At 45.8% G+C, this 16,970-nt stretch overlaps 1 protein-coding gene across 1 annotated transcript; it reads left to right on the top strand.

Moving 5' to 3' along the window:
* Positions 1–90: 90 nt before the first annotated feature.
* On the top strand, positions 91–8,625 carry TEX52 (testis expressed 52). Its single transcript, XM_064284730.1, has 3 exons — positions 91–168; positions 1,623–2,176; positions 8,326–8,625. The coding sequence occupies exons 1-3, from the start codon at positions 91–93 to the stop codon at positions 8,612–8,614; spliced, it is 921 nt and encodes a 306-aa protein (XP_064140800.1). The 3' UTR covers positions 8,615–8,625.
* Positions 8,626–16,970: the final 8,345 nt, after the last annotated feature.

Below are 16,970 nucleotides of genomic sequence, written 5' to 3' on the forward strand. Positions count from 1 at the left end.
GCATCACCATAGCAACTCCAGCAGCAAACAATGGAGCCAGAAAAGGCTTCCCCACAAAGCAGGCCCTCCGGGCTCTTGAAGCACAGAAGAATGGCAAGTAACCCACGAAGAATTCCCCCCGGAGGGCAAAAAAGCGGTCCATCCAGTGTCAGAGAACCTTTCCTGCAGGTAGGGGGCGGGACCATCTCAGCAGCCTACCTCTTTACACCCTGTTGGGCTAGGGGCTGCCCCCCTGTGGTGGGCAATACCATCTCCTGGACAGCAGAACTCCTAGCCTATAAGCCACAGTCTTGCCCTTCCAGTCCAGTGAGGCTGAGGAACAGGAAGCTCAGAAGACAGGAGAATAGGTGCCTGGTTGTTAACACATCTCCCAGACCCACCAGGGTGGTCCTGTAGAAATGATATGGAAGCCTGACCCCAAGAAACAGGTGATTTTTTTTGGAATCAGCAAAGCTCTAGGAGTGGATGGGAGGGAGAGGCATTCTTAAAAGAGACACGTTCTTGAGCCCCAGCACAGGCCAAGCACTGTACCAACCCCCGTCACAGGGCATAGTTACATGAGTAGAAGCAGAATCAGGGCTCACGTACCAGCTCCACCACTCGCTCAGCACATTGCGTGAGTTACTCTCATCATGTCTTGCTTGTTGCACCCTTAAGATGGGGGCAATAATAATACTTGTTCATAGGATTGTGAAGATTAATGAGATGTGGATAAGTAGCACAGTGTCAATACATATTTGCTGCTGTTTATTTCATGGGGGGAAGGGGCACAGGAAAGGGCAAGAACTGATATTCTAGGTGCTTTAACTACTTGCTTGCATTTTAATGAGACTGAAGGAAAAGCATCAATAATGGACAAACAAGTAGCAAAGGGAGTCTGGGACAGAAAAGCACCTGGGCCTTGTTCTCTAGAGAATTTTACTGGAGTGTTCCCAGGACCAGGAACAGGTGAAGATGGGCTTCTACACTTAGCTTGGTATGGGGCATTTCCCCCCATAATTCTCTTAGGACCTGATGGGTCCGATTAGAAGCACCAGTTCCAGAGAAAGAAAGGGGACACCAGAACACAGCGGGTGGGTGAAGGTGAAGAGTGGGAAAATGTAAGTTGAGGAAAACGAAAAAACTATACCAGCTGCCTTCGAGGCAATTCAGGCTCATGGCAACCCCAAGTGCGCAGAGTAGAACTGTGCTCCGTAAGGTTTTCAAAGCTATGACCTTTCGAAAGCAAATTACCAGGCCTTTCTCCTAAGTCACCTTTGGGTGGGTGCAAACTGCCAACCTTTCAGTTAGCAGTCGAGCACCTAACCATTTGTACCACCCAGGCATTCCTGAAGTTGAGGAAACGAGGTGGGAAATCAAAGCCAAAACACAATAAATGGAAACAGAACAAAAGGTGAGAAATCCATGAGAATGATAGAGAGCAGTCATAACTTCTGATGGGCAGGAGAGACATGGAGAAATGGTTTCATTTCAAGCCATCAGTGTCTGGTGAGAATTCTGGATGTAGAGGAGGCTGGCAACTTGTTCTCTCTCTGGCTATGCCTGGGAAAGTGAGACAGTGCCCTTCCCTCTTCCTTTCTGCACACACAATCATCCCCAGGCTCCCTCTTGTCTCTCCCTAGATGGTCCATTCAAATGAGTCATTCCCAGCCTTCCAAACGTGGACTCAGCATGACAACTTCCTCCTCCCCAGTGAGTCCTGGGAGTTGCCTGGTTTCACCCGGCAAGCCTACCACCAGTTGGCCTTGAAGCTGCCACCCTACACAGAAATTAAGTCCAAGGTGCGTCAATGCCTAACCTACCCTGCTGAGAATGCATCCCAGCACACCTGGGGCTTTCACACGTGGCTTGATGTGGGGCGCTTGCCTGCCACCTTCCCTACACGGCCTGATGTGCCCTACGATAGCAATGTCTGGCGCTGGTTGACGAACTCCAGGGCCCACCACCAGCCCCCAGCCAAGCCTCCCATCCCCCCTCCCTCCTGGATGGGTAAAAACAGCTTCCTGACCTTCATCTGCTGTACTCCCATCTTTGTGGATGCAAATAGGAAGAACCAGGTGATCCTCAGGACGGTGAAGGAGCTCAAAGAGGTGGAGAAACTCAAGCTGAGGAGTGAAGTGAGAGCACCTCCACTCGATGTACACGGCAACATCCTGCCTCCAGAGAACTTCAAGAAGTAAGATGAGCTTCTTCCTCAGTGAACTCACTCAACCAACTCAATGTTCAGGTGACCCCTCCCTCTCTCTGACTCCGTTTCTGATGTCTAACTTGGTGCCCTAACCTTCCCACATCTGTTTATCTAGAAACCAAACTCTCTTTTCTGAGTATAGCTGGAAAGAAGGGGTGGAGGCAAGGAAAGGACAGCAAGTGGAGATGCTTTTTTAACTAAAATTGTGGTTATACCACCTAGACACTGGGGATACAGAGAAATATGACTCAGTCCCTGCCCTCAAGTAGCTTATGAAAGGCAGACACGACATGTATGAAAACACAACCATCAATACAAGGCCACATGTGCTAAGTGCCCGAAGCGTGAGACAGATGGTGGGTGCTATAAGGAAGTCAATTACTTATGGAAACAGCTGGAGCTGGAGTCTGCCTGGAGCCAAGCCCAGGCTGTGTCACTTTGGCAATTTGCATAGTTTTTCCAGCCTCAATTCCATCATTGATCAAATGGGGAATGATAAATACCTACCTCACTGGGTGAGGACAAAATTTGTTAGTGAATATGTAAAAGCACTGAACAAAAAATGAGATGTTATCACAGAAGTTCAGAAGAGGGGTGGACTGGAGTGCCTCCCTCTCCCAGGAAGGCTTTGAGAGGAAATCGGGATTAAGCCTGGAAGGGTAGAAAGCCTTCAGAAGGGTGGAAAGGAGGGGCAGGAGCTCTTCAGGGGGGGGTTGATGGGTGGGGAGCAGAGACAGGCATGTGAAAAGTTTGGGAACCCCACAGCCTCTCCCCTCCCTGCCCATCATGGGAACTCGGTTATTTCCATACTGCGTCCAGTCTAGGCAGTGGGTATCAATAGCAGGAAAGGGGAGGAGCATAAGGCTAGAACAACTCAAATTCCAATCCCAAGGGCATTAAGGGAAACACTGACAGTTGGAAGGGGGGTGACTGTGGAGACTTTTAATCTTTAAAAAAAATAATAGTAAAGTTGGTAGTTTTGAGAAGAGCTTGGCTTTTCTCTATTGTCTTTTTAATGAAGATTACTGATTGCTAATACATACTAGACACTAGGCATACAAAGCTAATTAAGACTCAGGTCATTCCTCAAAAAAATTCACAATTTAACGAGATTGCCAACACCAGCAACTTACTATGTGCCAGGTGCTATTCTAAGCACTTTAGCTGTATTATTTAATCCTCCCACAACCTTGTAAGGAGCCCTGCTGGTGCAATTATTAAGCACTCAGCTGCTAACCAAAAGGTCAGTGGTTCGAACCCACCCAGCAGCTCTGTGGCGGCAAAAAAGTCCTGGCGATCCGCTCCTGTAAAGATTTACAGCCCAGAACACCCTATGGGGCAATTCTACTCTGTCCTGTAGGGTCATTATGAGTCAGAATTGATTTGAGGGGATCCAGCAACAACCTTCTGGATAGAAACTGTCATTACCAACCCCATTTTACAGATGGGACATCTGAGAAACAGAGAGGTCAAGTATATTGCCCAAGTTCACATGGCTAGTAAGTGGCAAAGCTGGAATTTGAACCCAGGTATCTTAGTTCCAGAGCCACTGTGTTCAGACTTCCCCTCTTGTCTGACTGGGGAATCAGACTAGTTTACAGCTACCTCTAATATAATGTGGTGTTCTATAAAGTCAGTATAATAAAAATATAATTATCCATAAAAAGAATTTAGCACAGTGCTTGGCATACAGTAAGCACTCAATAAATTAGTAATGGAAGAAAAAGCATGGCCTCTGGAGTCAAACAGACCTAGGCTGGAATCATCCTAGCTCCATCACATACTTGTTATAGGACCTTTAAAAAAAAAAACCCAAACCCATTGCTGTTGAGTCGATTCTGACTCATAACAACCCTATAGGACAAAGTAGAACTGCCCCATAGAGTTTCCAAGGAGCGCCTGTTGGATTCAAACTGCCGACCTTTTGGTTAGCAGCCGTAGCGCTTAACCACTACACCACCAGGGTTTCCGTATAGGACCTTAGGGTTTCCGTATAGGACCTTAGGTTTCTTAAATTCTTTGAGCCTCACTTTTCTCAAGTATGTATTGGTGGTTAGAGTTCCCGGTATCTGGCAGGGTTCTTAGAAGATTAAATGGCATAGCATCTGGCATACAGAAGGGGCTCGTTAAATCCTATCATTATTAGTACAGCATCTCCATGAAAGTAGGGCCCTTGTCTTGCCTGTTTACTTCTCTAGGACCAGCCCCTGGAGTCGAGAATGAAAGACTGAGTCTCAGACAAGGTTTTGCTCTTCACAGCGGAGGTAGTATTTGAGCTGGACCTTGTAAGATGTGTACCAGTTCACCAGGTGGGAACAAGAAAGAGTGATAAGAAGAAAGGCCTACCCAGTCCTGTTGTTCCTTTTGAGTAGATGTGTAAAGGATTAAAAGAATTGTTAAAATGACTCTGGATCAGTCAGTATGCACATTTTGAGCACTAGGGACCCAGAGGACATCAGATGTATAAGACTTGGTGGAAGCTTCAATATGCTTGTGATCTTGTTGGGGAAATAGAATATTTACATATAAACCCAGTGGTTCTCGGTTGTGCCAGTATATTAGAATCACTTGGGCTCTTTACAAAATGCTGACATTTGAGCCCTACACTGGAGATTCAGGAGCCCTGGTGGCAGTGTTTAAGTGCTTGGCTGCTAACCAAAGCCCAACAGTTTGAACCCACCGCCACTCTGTAGGAGAAAGATGTGGCAGTTGGCTTCTGTAAAGATTACAGCCTCGGGAACTATGGGGCAGTTCTACTCTGTCCTATAGGGTCACCATGAGTTGGAGTCAACTTGACGACAGCTCATTTGGTTTGGGTTTCTGGAGATTCAAATTTAATTGGTCTGGGTGATGACCTAAAGCGCTTGGCTGGTAACCAAAAAGATTGGCAGTTCGAACCCACTAGCACTTCCGCAGAAGAAAGATGTGGCAGTCTGCTTCCATAAAAATTTACAGCTCTTGTGGGGACCATGGTCTTGTGGAACATCTAGTTCAGTTGGCATAACTGTCTTAGTTATCAATTGGCATAACTGTCTTAGTTATCTAGTGCTGCTATAACAGAAATACCACAAGTGGATGGCTTTAACGAAGAGAAATTTATTTCCTCACAGTAAAGTAGGCTAAAAGTCCAAACTCAGGGCGTCATCTCCAAGGGAAGGCTTTCCCTCTCTGTTGGCTCTGGAGAGAGGTCCTTCTCATCAATCTTCCCCTGGACTAGGAGCTTCTCCACACAGGAACCCTGGGTCCAAAGAACATACTCTGCTCCTGGCACTGCCCTCCAGGTGGCATGAAGTCCACTGTCCGCCACTTGCTACTTTTATATCCCAAAAGAAACCAGCTCAAGACACAATCCAATCCTGTAGATTGAGTCCTGACTCATCAACACAACTGCAGCCCATCTCCCCTCATTAACAACATAGAGGCAGGATTTACAACACAGAAGAAAATCATATCAGATGATGCAATGGTGGACAATCACACCATACCAGGAATCACGGCCCAGCCAAATTGATCCACACATTTTTGGGGCACACAATTCAATCCATGACAATAATATAGTTTATAAAAAAAATGTTCTACATTCTACTTTGGTGAGTAGTGTCTGGGGTCTTAAAAGCTTGTCAGCGGCCATCTAAAGTAGTCCATTGGTCTTACCCCTTCAGCAGCAAGGGAAATCAAAGACACAAGGGAAAGTTTAGTCCAAAGGACTAATGGACCACAACTGCTACAGCCTCCGCCAGACTGAGTTCAGCACAACTAGATGGTGCCCGGCTACCACCACTGACTGCTCTGACAGGGATCACAATAGAGGGTCCAGATCAGAGCTGAAAAATAATATAGAACAAAATTCTAACAGAAAAAGACCAGACTTACTGGCCTGACAGAGGCTGGAGAAACCCCGAGAGTACAGCCCCTGGGCACCCTTTTAGCTCAGTACTGAAGTCACTCCTGAGGTTCGCCCTACATCCAAAGATTAGACAGCCCCATAAAACAAAACAAGACTAAAGGGGCACAACAGCCCAGGGGCAAGGACTAAAAGGCAGGAGGGGACAGGAAAGCTGGTAATAGGGAACCCAAGGTGGAGAAGGGAGAGTGTTGACGTGTTGTGGGGTTGGCAACCAGTGTCACAAAACAATATGTATACTAACTGTTCAATAAGAATCTTTACTCTGTAAACCTTCATCTAAAGGACAATATTAAAAATAAAAAAAGATTTATCACCTTGGAAACCCTTTAAGGAAGTTCTACTCTGTCCTACAGTGTTGCTATGAGTCAGAATCAACTTGATGGCAGTGGTTGTTGTTTGGGGGAGATCCTGGGAATTGGTGTTTTTAAAAAGCTTCTTAGGGTGATTCTAATGTGCAGCCAGGGCTAAGAACCTCTGTAACCAACAACAGCAAACAGGACTATCTGCTGAACCAGGTGCAAAGCCTGCTGAACCATAAGAAATTTGCATTATCTAACGGTCAGTTTCCTACTGTTCAATCTATAGGCCTGAGTGGTGCAAACAGTAAAGTGCTCAACTACTAACCATAAAGCTTGGTGTTTGAACCCACCCAGAAGTGCCTGGAAAAAAAGGACTGGCAATCTGCTTCTGAAAGGTCACAGCCTTGAAAACCCTATGGAGCAGTTCCACTTTGCACACCTGGGTAACCATGAGTCAGAACTGACTTGACAGCAGTTGGTTGGGATTTTTTTTTTTTAAAAATAGAGAAAAGGAAATCATCAGAGAAAGTCTAGTAGAATCACAGCAGATCAGAACTGGAAGGGCTTTTGGATATCATCAATGATTTTTTACCAACGAGTTCTAGCAGTGATAAGGAGGAACAGTTGAGTTGAGCTCAGCATTCTTCTCATTTGCACTACATTAAACACAACATGGGATTTGAAGGATGGCTAGAATCTGGACCAGTTAAGGGTGATGACATTACATACCAAAAGAATGGAAGATTTATCATCTCAACATTTGTCTTAGTCATCTAGTGCTGCTATTACAGAAATATCACAAGTGGATGGTTTTAACAAAGAGAAATTTATTCTCTCACAGTCTATGAGGTTAGAAGTCCAGGGGAAGGTTTCCTCTCTCTGTCGGCTCTGGAAAAAGGTCCTTGTCATCAATCTTCTCCTGGTCTAGGAGCTTTTCAGTGCAGGTACCCCAGGTCCAAAGGATGTGAGCTACTGACTCTGCTTTCTTGGTGGTATGAGGTCCCCCTGTCTCTGTTTGCTTCTCTCTTTTATATCTCAAAAAAGATTGACTCAGGATACAATCTAATCTTGTAGATTGAGTCCTGCCTCATTAACATAATTGCCTTTAATCCTGCCTCATTAACATCACAGAGGTAGGACTTACAACACACAGGAAAATCACATTAGGTGACAAAATGGTGGACAATCACACAATACTGGGAATCATGGTCTAGCCAAGTTGACACACATTTTGGGAGGACACAATTCAATCCATAACATTCCACCCTTTGGCCCCCCAAAATTCGTGTCTTTAACATATAAAACACTTTCACCCCCTCATATCATAGCAAAAATCTCAAATCGACTCCAAGTCCAAAATCCAAAAATTTCATCTGTGAAATCTAGAATACAAGTTATCTGCTTCCAAAGTACAATGGTAGAACAGGCACAAGCTAGACATTTCCATTACAAATGAGAGAAATTGGAGCGAAAGAAGGGATAAACAGGCACCAAGGAAGTCAGCAGAACACATTACAACATTATTCACCAATCTAAACTGGTTAAAGCACTAGGCTGCTAACCGAATTGAACCCATGAGCTGCTCCATGGGAAAAAGATGTGGCAGTCTGCTTCCATAAAGATTTACAGCCTTGGAAACCCTATGGGGCAGTTTACTCTGTCCTACAGGGTCGCTTTAAGTTGGAATTGACTCAATGGCAATGGGTTTGATTTTTGGTTTTCAAAGCCAAAACACGCACTCACAGGGCACAGGCCATTCACTTGATATACTCATTTGGTATTAGTCAATATCCACTTAGAGAGAGAGCCTGATGGTTCACCAGCTTGTGGAAGGCAGTGTCACCCTTTCCCCTCTCACCCTTCCCCAGCAGAGTGGTGCCTGGATCCCTGCTTGACCTTTCTGTTCTTTCCATACGTCTTTCCCTCCACAGATATCAGCACATATCAGCTGGTGGAAGGTTTGAACCCCGCGGCCTGCAGCTCATGCCCAACCCACTTCCCAATGACCTCACCAAGAGCTGGCCCTGTCCAAACCCTCTGCCACATTACCAAGAGAAGAAGCTAAAGCTGGCGGTGCTGCCCAGTGCACCCCTGAGCCAGGACCTCGTGAGGAATTACCAAACCCTGATCAAGGATCGAGTTGCCTTGCCCCTCTACTATCTCTCCACAGCAAAACCTGGCAAAACCTCAACAAGGAAGAGAAGGTGTGGACACATCTAGAAGAGCCTCCAGACGGGTGGGGACACAGAGCCCCAGGCTCCAGAGTTCTCCCCCAAATGCCCTTTCAGTGAGAAGCTCTTGGGGGTACCTGCAAGATTCTGGCTTCTGCACGAAACAGCCTCTCCACCATTCCCCCAACCTCAAGCCACCTCTGTACTCCAGGCTCCTGGAGACTCCACTGAAATTGTACCTTGTTATATGTGTTCCTTGGAGGACTCTCTCATAGAGGAGGGAGGACAAAGGCAGGTTAGGAGCAGGGAGGGGCCCCAGTTCCTAGGGATAGAATGAGGGGTCTGGAGGAAGGAGGTAGGTGTGTGTTGTGTGTGTGTGTGTCTGTTGGGGTGGAAGAAGACACACTGAAAGAAATTTGGATAATAAATTACCTCCACTCCCATACCCCATTTGGAACAAGACTAGGAATGGTCAGATGCAGGTATCGGGCAAAAATAACAACCCTACCTCCTCCCTGGACTGTTTGATGTCTGGACAAAGACCAGAACCAACACTGCTTTGTTACAGCACCCCCTCTGCAAGGTTTGGGGGAGTAGAGGTCAGGTCAAGGCTGGTGCTGGAGGATGGAGGGGAGCCTGAGGAGGGCTGACCAAGCCTCAGCAGGGAAGCAGTAGAACAAAGTAGGGACTCAAGTGAACAGTTAGAGCTGTCATTCTGGAGCATTACCTTAGGGCCTTGGACCTGGGCTGCAGCTGAGCCCAGAGGCCTCAGCTTTTGGTACGGGGGAGCCAAAGACAAGTTTGCCTATCTGAGATAGGCAAAGTGTAATGGTCAGAAAGGTTCTGGACCTGGCTAGGGACGAGGGTAGGTGACGGGTGGAGTGGAGAGGGGATTGAGGAGGGGGCTGATGGAGGGAGTGGTGAGTGGATCAAGGAGGGCCTGCAAAAAGCCTGGTGGAGGGGGCAGCAGGGAGGTGGCTGGAGGGGGAGAAGTTGTATGGCGGGCCCTGCCCCACCTTCTCTTGCCCCCATCACATCCCCAAGTCAGTGGTCTTCCCCAGCTAGGCTTTCCTTGGCCTCTGTCCCACTGCCCTGTTTGTCTCTGCTTTTCTCAAGCCCTTCAGGTACCTGGGAATCAAGACATCACCAGAGTTCTAGCCCTGGTTTAAACACTAACCATCTATATGACCTTTGGGAGGGTCGCTGTTCCTTTTAGGCTATCAGTTTCCTCATCTGCCCAATGGAGACCATTAGGGTATAAATAAATAAGTACCTACAAAGTATCTGGCACAGCATAAAACAAACAAAAAAATCAAACTCATTGCCATTGAGTAGATTTCAACTCATGGCGACTCCATGTGTTACAGAGAACTACTTCGTAGAGTTTTCTTGGCTGTAATCATTATAGAAGCAGATCACCAGACCATTCTTCTATGGTACCACTGGCGGGTTTGAACCACCAATCTTTAGGTTAATAGTTGAGTACAAACCATTTGTGCCACCTAAGGACCTTGGCATATTGTAGGCCCTCCATAAATAAGGCTATCATTATTTATACACTAAAAATAATAAACGGGGCTTGTCTAGAGAGTTTCCAAGTTCCTTCCTAGCCTTAAAGTTCTAATTCTATTAAATAGTCCTTCTCCTTGCCACTTCTTCCCATGGTATATGGGGTGGGGAATGGGGGGACCAGAGCTGAGGGTGAAAGAGCATTTCCCGAGTACTCCAGGGAGTGCAGGGTGGGGCTCTGGGAATATAACCTTTCTCCTCAATCCCGGATTAGGAATGATGGTGGGGGGGGGTTGCCTTTACTTAGGACCCTAAGATGTCAGAGCTGAGCAGCACATTAGGAAACAAGTCTGGCCACCTCAATTTTTAGATGGGCAAATGGAAGCCCATCGAGAAGTGTGAATTGCTCCAGGCCACCAAGCCAGGCAGTCCCTGCCCCCTGGTGGGACAAGAGGAGGCACTGGGTTGGCGGCTAGGACTCCAGGGCCTCTGTCATCATCCTGCTGCTCAGGCTACTTGCCCATGATGTCCAGGTTTTGTCACCCCCAAAACAAGAGCCCCGGGGGATAGTCAGAGGATTATTATGAAGACTTGAGGGAGGGAAGTGGGGAGGCCACTGGGACGCTTCAGAGAAAGCCACCTACTCTCTGGCCTTAAACTAGGGGAGAGCAGAAAAAGACTCCTAGCCTGGCTCCTAGCCTCGAGGCAGAAGATCTTCCACCCACTCTCACCACCTTCATGCTCTGCCCTCTGGGCAGCAGCCTCTTTCAGCTGGGAGGGGAACTAGAGCGTTAGCAGGGCCCCCCTTGCTCACCAGCCAGCCAAAGATGCATAAGTAAGACTCTGAAAACTCTTGAACCCCAGTAGGCCATAGAAGTCTAGGGGGGTGATAGCACTCATACTGCCTGCTGGCACGGAGCAGAAGTCTAGAGACTCTTCTAAGGTAATCCCTAGCCCAGCCTGCTGGGCATTTGGCCAGCAAACATGAACACACACACACGTCAATGAATATGAAGTTCTTGAAAGCCACTGGGGTAGGGAGGTCCCTGTAAGCTAGGTCTGCCTTAAGGACCTAATTCCTCATCACAATTTTTTTTTAACTGTGGTAAATATGTGTGTAACAAATCGCTTGTCATTTCAACATTGTTTATATGTACGATTCAGTGACATCAGTTATCACCATAACTTTGTGAAAAGTAGATCTGAGGCAGAACTCAAATCCACGCAAAAAGACCAGACCTAATGGTCTGACTGAGACTGGAAGAGCCCTTGAAGCCATGGCCCCCAGATGCTCTGTTAACCCAGAACTAAAAACCATTCCCAAAGCCCACCCTTCAGACAAAGGTTAGACTGGACTGTCAAACATAAAATAATCGTCATGAAGACTGTGCTTCTTAGTTCAAGCAGATACACAACACCAAACAGGCGGTTCCTGTCCAGAGGCAGGATGAGAAGGCAGGAAGGGACAGGAGCTGGTTAGATGGACACAGGAAACCTGGAGTGGAAACAGGGAGTGTGCTGTCACATTATAGGGATTGCAACTAGTGTCACATAAAATTTTGTGTGAGAAATTAACTTGAGCTGTAAACTTTCACCTAAAGCATAATAATAATAATAACAAAAAGTTAAGTTGAACACAAAGTACATCACACTCACAAAAACACACAGAGGCAGAAGACCTTCCAAAAGAAAAAAAAGAAAAGTAGATCTGAAAAGGAAGAAGGGATGGACACTCACCTTCTCATCCCCAACATGCCACTCCCCAAGAACTGTGCTCTTTGGTGAATGCCTCCAGCTTCACTGACACTAATTAGTCTGAGCACAAGAACCCTTCAGAACCACTTCTGAGCCCACACCTCCCTTCTGTGACCTCCTAAGCCTGGTCTTGGTCTTACGAGCTAGGCTGTTGAGGCAAATTCTGGTTTATGAGCTGCTGGGGGCCTGAGGAATGGCCAGGAGCCAGTGAGTGCCAGAAGCTGTGGAGCCTGGGAACCCCTGGGAGATGACACTGGCAACTGTGATCTTTAGCCTTCATTCTTCATCTGGCTGTCAGAGTTGTCCCACTTAATTGCCACATGTCAAAAAGCCCCAAACCTACTCCCTGAGGTGACAAATCAGAGCCAGGATCCTCTGGGCTGCCCCAAACTCCTCTCCCACATTCCCCAGGACCCTCTGGCCTGTCCTTTTTACTCATAGCCAAATCACTTGCTCCAAGCCCCTTGTCTTTGTTCCTCTCTTCTACCTCTGAGCCCTCTCCTTAGTTGCACTGTCCTTGGAGCCATACTCATTTACGGTATTATACAATGTAAGTAATCGCTGCCTATTATTATCCTTAGTGGTTTCTGCAGCTTTTCATATAGATGCCAATCTCGTGTTAGTCTCAAGCCAGCACAAATATTCATACAATCCACCCTCTGCGGGGACCCCAGCACAGAACCAACCACAAATGCCTACATGCTTGTAGATGATGTTGCTGCATCTTGTCATTGTTCGAATTTCAAAGTAGGAGATTCAATGCATGGCTTCCCTTAGCCCACCCTCATTTTCACCAGATGTTCATTGGGCACCAACATTAGGTATCATGATATGGTTCCTAGATGGCAGTCAGTAACCACTTTAGCCAGAGGATCATAGAAAAGGGAGGTCATGCCTAGGGATGCCAAAGGTAGGCCCAAAGCTTAGGCAAGAAGGAAGAGGAAAGTGGAGGGAAATGGAAGCAGAAAATGAAGTGGATAAACAGAAGAGGGAAGATGAGAAACGCTGTTGTCAGAGGAAAGGCAACGAAGGAGCCTTGGCTGGAGCCTGGGGATTCAAAGCATTTGGATGGGGTTGGGCAATTTTGTTGGACTTTCTGAGGACACTTGCAGGGTCAAAATTTGGGTACAGAGTCCAGGGATGAGAGGAACTGTGAAGAAAAAGTTACATGGAAGTGAGGGAAAATGGGAAGAGTAGAAAGACTCTTGAGTGATGGCCCAAGGCATCAGCTGGGTTCTGTGACGGAAAATACCAGGTGGGAAGCTAAACAGGCTATTCTAGTGTTTCATTCCCACAGTAGTCATGGGTATATAGAACACTTCCTCTGGGGTCCTCTGGGTCCTGCTGAACAATTCATTTCACAAACTTTGTGCCAATAAAGAGACAGAAGAGAAATAGAAATGGACCGTGCCCTTATAAAGCCTAGGATCTAGTGGGAAGATGGACATGTAAGCAAATGATTATAAAATAGTGTGATAAATACTGAAATAGGTACCTATGTTAGGTGTACTATGACAGCAAAGAGGATAGGCATCTAAGTCAGTGTGCATCTACATGTGTACACACTTGCCAAATAACAGCAAACATTTACTCATCACTTACTATTTGCTAGGCACTGTTTTGAGAGATGTATATGAATCAACCCATTTAATCTTCACAACACCATGAGGTCAGTAGTGTTATGATATCCATCTTATTGATGAGTAAGCTGAGGCATGAGAGCTCTCAGCCATTTTGTTATTCTGCCTCTCCTTTCAACTTCACACCAACTCTACAATTACATGTTATTTCAGTTTTACAGATGAGGAAATATTCAAAAGGATTAAGCACTTCACCCAAGGTCAGCCAGCCAGTAAAGGACAGAGTTAGAATTCTTGACCAGGTTTGTCTGAGTTCAATATCCCATGCTCAGTCTGCTTTCATCACTAGAGACAACCTATTTGACTTTACTGTGCCTTGGTTTTGCCGCCCATAAAACAGGAAAAAATCACCCTAAGAAGTGTCCTAGCCTGGTAGTCTACAGAAGATCTACCTATGTAGGGTGGGGCCAGGAGGTGTCTTGCCTGATGATAAATTTCAAAATCAGCACAGAGCTCCTGGAACTCTTTCGCTGGCCATGAGAATTCTGGAAAACAATTTCATTGTTATCTTCAACAGATTTTACAGTGTCACAAGAGAAAGCCTGAAATAGAATTGGCTGCCCTTAACCCCGTACAGGCTCAAGGGAGCTGTTTGTCTAGCTCTGAATAACCCATTCTATAAAGAATACTCTGGGAATTTCCTTCTGTGGCAGGGTATTTGACTGGGTGATTTCAGTTTTGCTGGGCCAGATTAACTCTCCTCCCCATCCTACTACCATTAGAGCATTGGCGCTATTCAGTTTTGAGATAAGAACCTTAAGGTGCAGGGGTATTTAAAGGCACGAAAGATTATCACAAGGAAGGTGGGAACCAGTTAATTTCCACCTCTACTGAGGCTTGGTCAAGACAGCAGAGACTTTGAATATAGCTACAGGAATTTAGATTAGAGAGAAGATAGGTGAGAGATGCTGGAGTAGATTATATCAGGTTAGAGGATCCAAGCTGTGGAATCTACCAGACCAGCACTGTCCAATAGAAATGTAATGGAGCCATACACCTAATTTAAAAGTTTTTACTTGCCATATTAAAAAGTAAAAAGAAACAGGTGAAACTAATTTTAATAATATATTTTATTTTAATCAATATATCAAAATATCATTTTACATCTAATCAATATAAAAATAATGAGGTATTTCACACTCTGTTTTTCATACTAAGTTTTCAAAATCTAGTGTGTATTTTATACAGCTTATCTCATTCCTGACTAGCCACATCTCAAATGATCAACAGCCATGCGTGACTACCAAACCAAACCCATTGCTGTCGAGTCGATTCCAACACATAGCGACTGTATAGGACAGAGTAGAACTGCCCCATAGAGTTTCCAAGGAGTGCCTGGTGGATTTGAACTGCCAACCTTTTGGTTAGCAGCTGTAGCACTTAACCACTACGCCACCAGGGTTTCCAAATATGAGGCTAGGGCTAATATATTAGACAACACAAATTTAGAATAGCCAATAATTGCCTGACGCTCAATGGTAAATACAAGATGTAGTCTGGTTTGATGTTAAGGAGAAGGTTTTCTAGAAAGCTTTCAAACCAGGACCTATGAGTCTGGAAGGCCAAGAAAACGTTACCTCTTTGAGTTCTTCTCAGCCTTTATCATTGCTAGAAACACAAAGACTCATAGCCATCTGGCAATTCTTGGAACACACTTAACAGTGTTCTGTGTTCTCTACTCTGTAGAAGACCTGACTCCCTCGGGACTGTCAGTTTCAGCATTTAGTGGCTTGTTAACCCAGTTGGGAACAGCACTGTGCCAAGGAGGGCAAAGGAAAGGGTTCTATCCTGGTACAGACAAGTTAGTTCTAGTTTCTCCATAGCAAGAACAACTCCCTTTACCCTAGCCAGTCAGCTGTCTTGTTGGTGTGAATGCCTGGACACGAAGGAACAAGGCAGGACGGAGAGGAGGAGAGGAGCAAATCTATTCCCATGTCTGGGGTGGGGTGTGGGGACGTAAGCACAGTCACAGCCTGGCTACCTTACCTGCACTATTCCCTCTGTCTGGGGTACTCTTCCCCCAGGTATTCGCCTGGCCCTCTCCCTCCCCTTGTTCTGGTCTCTGCACAATGTCATCTCCTCAGGGAGGCTTTCTCTAACCATTATTTCTAAATTAGCCACCTCGACCACCCCATCTCCATCGATCTCTCCTCTTACCCTGCTTTATTTTTCATCAGTACTTACCACTACCTGACATTATAAATTTAGTTGTTCACTGTCTGCCTTCCCCATTAGAGTGTTAACTTCATGAGGGCAGGAACTTCATCTGGTTCACCACTGTACCCCCGGAGCTTGGCTTAGTGTTGGCTTCTGATAGGGGCTCAATAAATACCTGTTGACTGAATGAAACGAAAACTCATTATAACTCAGGAAGAGAACAAATGCAGTGAGGGAGCCATGTCTCACAGTTCTGTTTTTTTCTCTCAAAATTTCTGCAACTTAGTTGAATTTGGATCCATTCCCTTCAACATTTATATGCACCACAAGATGAAATAAATGAGAGAAATAACAGGTACTTTCCAAGCGCCCTGCCAATGATGTAACCTCTGCTTCTTCCATTCCTAATAATTCAGAATGGTTTAATCTTCTTGGATAGAGTTTCTGGAAGTCCTCCCCTATCTCATGTCTCATCATTAGAAACCAACATAGTTATTCCTTGTGAATGAATTGGTTTCCTGAATTCTATAACCATTAGGTTAAAAAATGATGGGTCGGGGGGAACTGAGATGAGTTAGTGGCAAAGACACAGACAACCCAGCTGAGGATACAAAAGGGCCTCAGAATGTTCCCGGCATTCTCCACTATCATATCAAAGGGATTTTTTTTTAATATAATTTTTATTGTGCTTTAAGTGAAAGTTTACCAATCAAGTCAGTCTCTCACACAAAAACATACATACCCTGCTACATACTCCCAATTACTCTCCCCCTAACAAGACAGCCCGCTCCCTCCCTCCACTCTCTCTTTGCATGTCCATTTTGCCAGCTTCTAACCCCCTCTACCTTCTCATCTCCTCTCCAGGGAGGAGATGCCAACATAGTCTCAAGTGTCCACCTGAGCCAAGAAGCTCACTCTTCACCAGCATCTCAAAGGGATTTCTTTAGCCTCTAAGAAAGAAGAGCTCAGAGCTTTATATTGCTAGAACATTGCCATTCCCCCTGCAACTGGGCAAAAGGACAGAGACCGTGCTTCATATTTACAAAGAAAGAAACCAAGAACACAAAAAAGCAAAAGAGATTTTCCTCATCCCTGAATCCCACCCCAAAAGGTAGTGAGATAGTATTAGCTGGGTCACAGAACACAGGGACCAACTTGACTATTCACAGCTACATTCCAGTAAATGTCATTTCCTAAGCATGAGTGGTTCCCCAGAGTCAAGAAACAAAGGCCTTATCAGACCAACTGAAAAAGAGGACCTGATGTCCCCCATCTCACCCATCCAAATCACAAACTCTAGAGTCTCCATTCTATGCCACAGAGACATTTACTCTTCCCTTGGTG

The sequence above is a fragment of the Loxodonta africana genome, chromosome 4 (assembly GCF_030014295.1).
Source record: "Loxodonta africana isolate mLoxAfr1 chromosome 4, mLoxAfr1.hap2, whole genome shotgun sequence".
NCBI lineage: Eukaryota > Metazoa > Chordata > Mammalia > Proboscidea > Elephantidae > Loxodonta > Loxodonta africana.

Coding starts and splice junctions, on each gene's coding strand:
- TEX52 (XM_064284730.1), top strand. CDS start 91: ATGGCAAGTAACCCACGAAGAATTCCCCCCGGAGGGCAAAAAAGCGGT. Junction 169..1,622: donor TCAGAGAACCTTTCCTGCAG/GTAGGGGGCGGG, acceptor GTCTCTCCCTAG/ATGGTCCATTCAAATGAGTC. Junction 2,177..8,325: donor CCTCCAGAGAACTTCAAGAA/GTAAGATGAGCT, acceptor TTCCCTCCACAG/ATATCAGCACATATCAGCTG.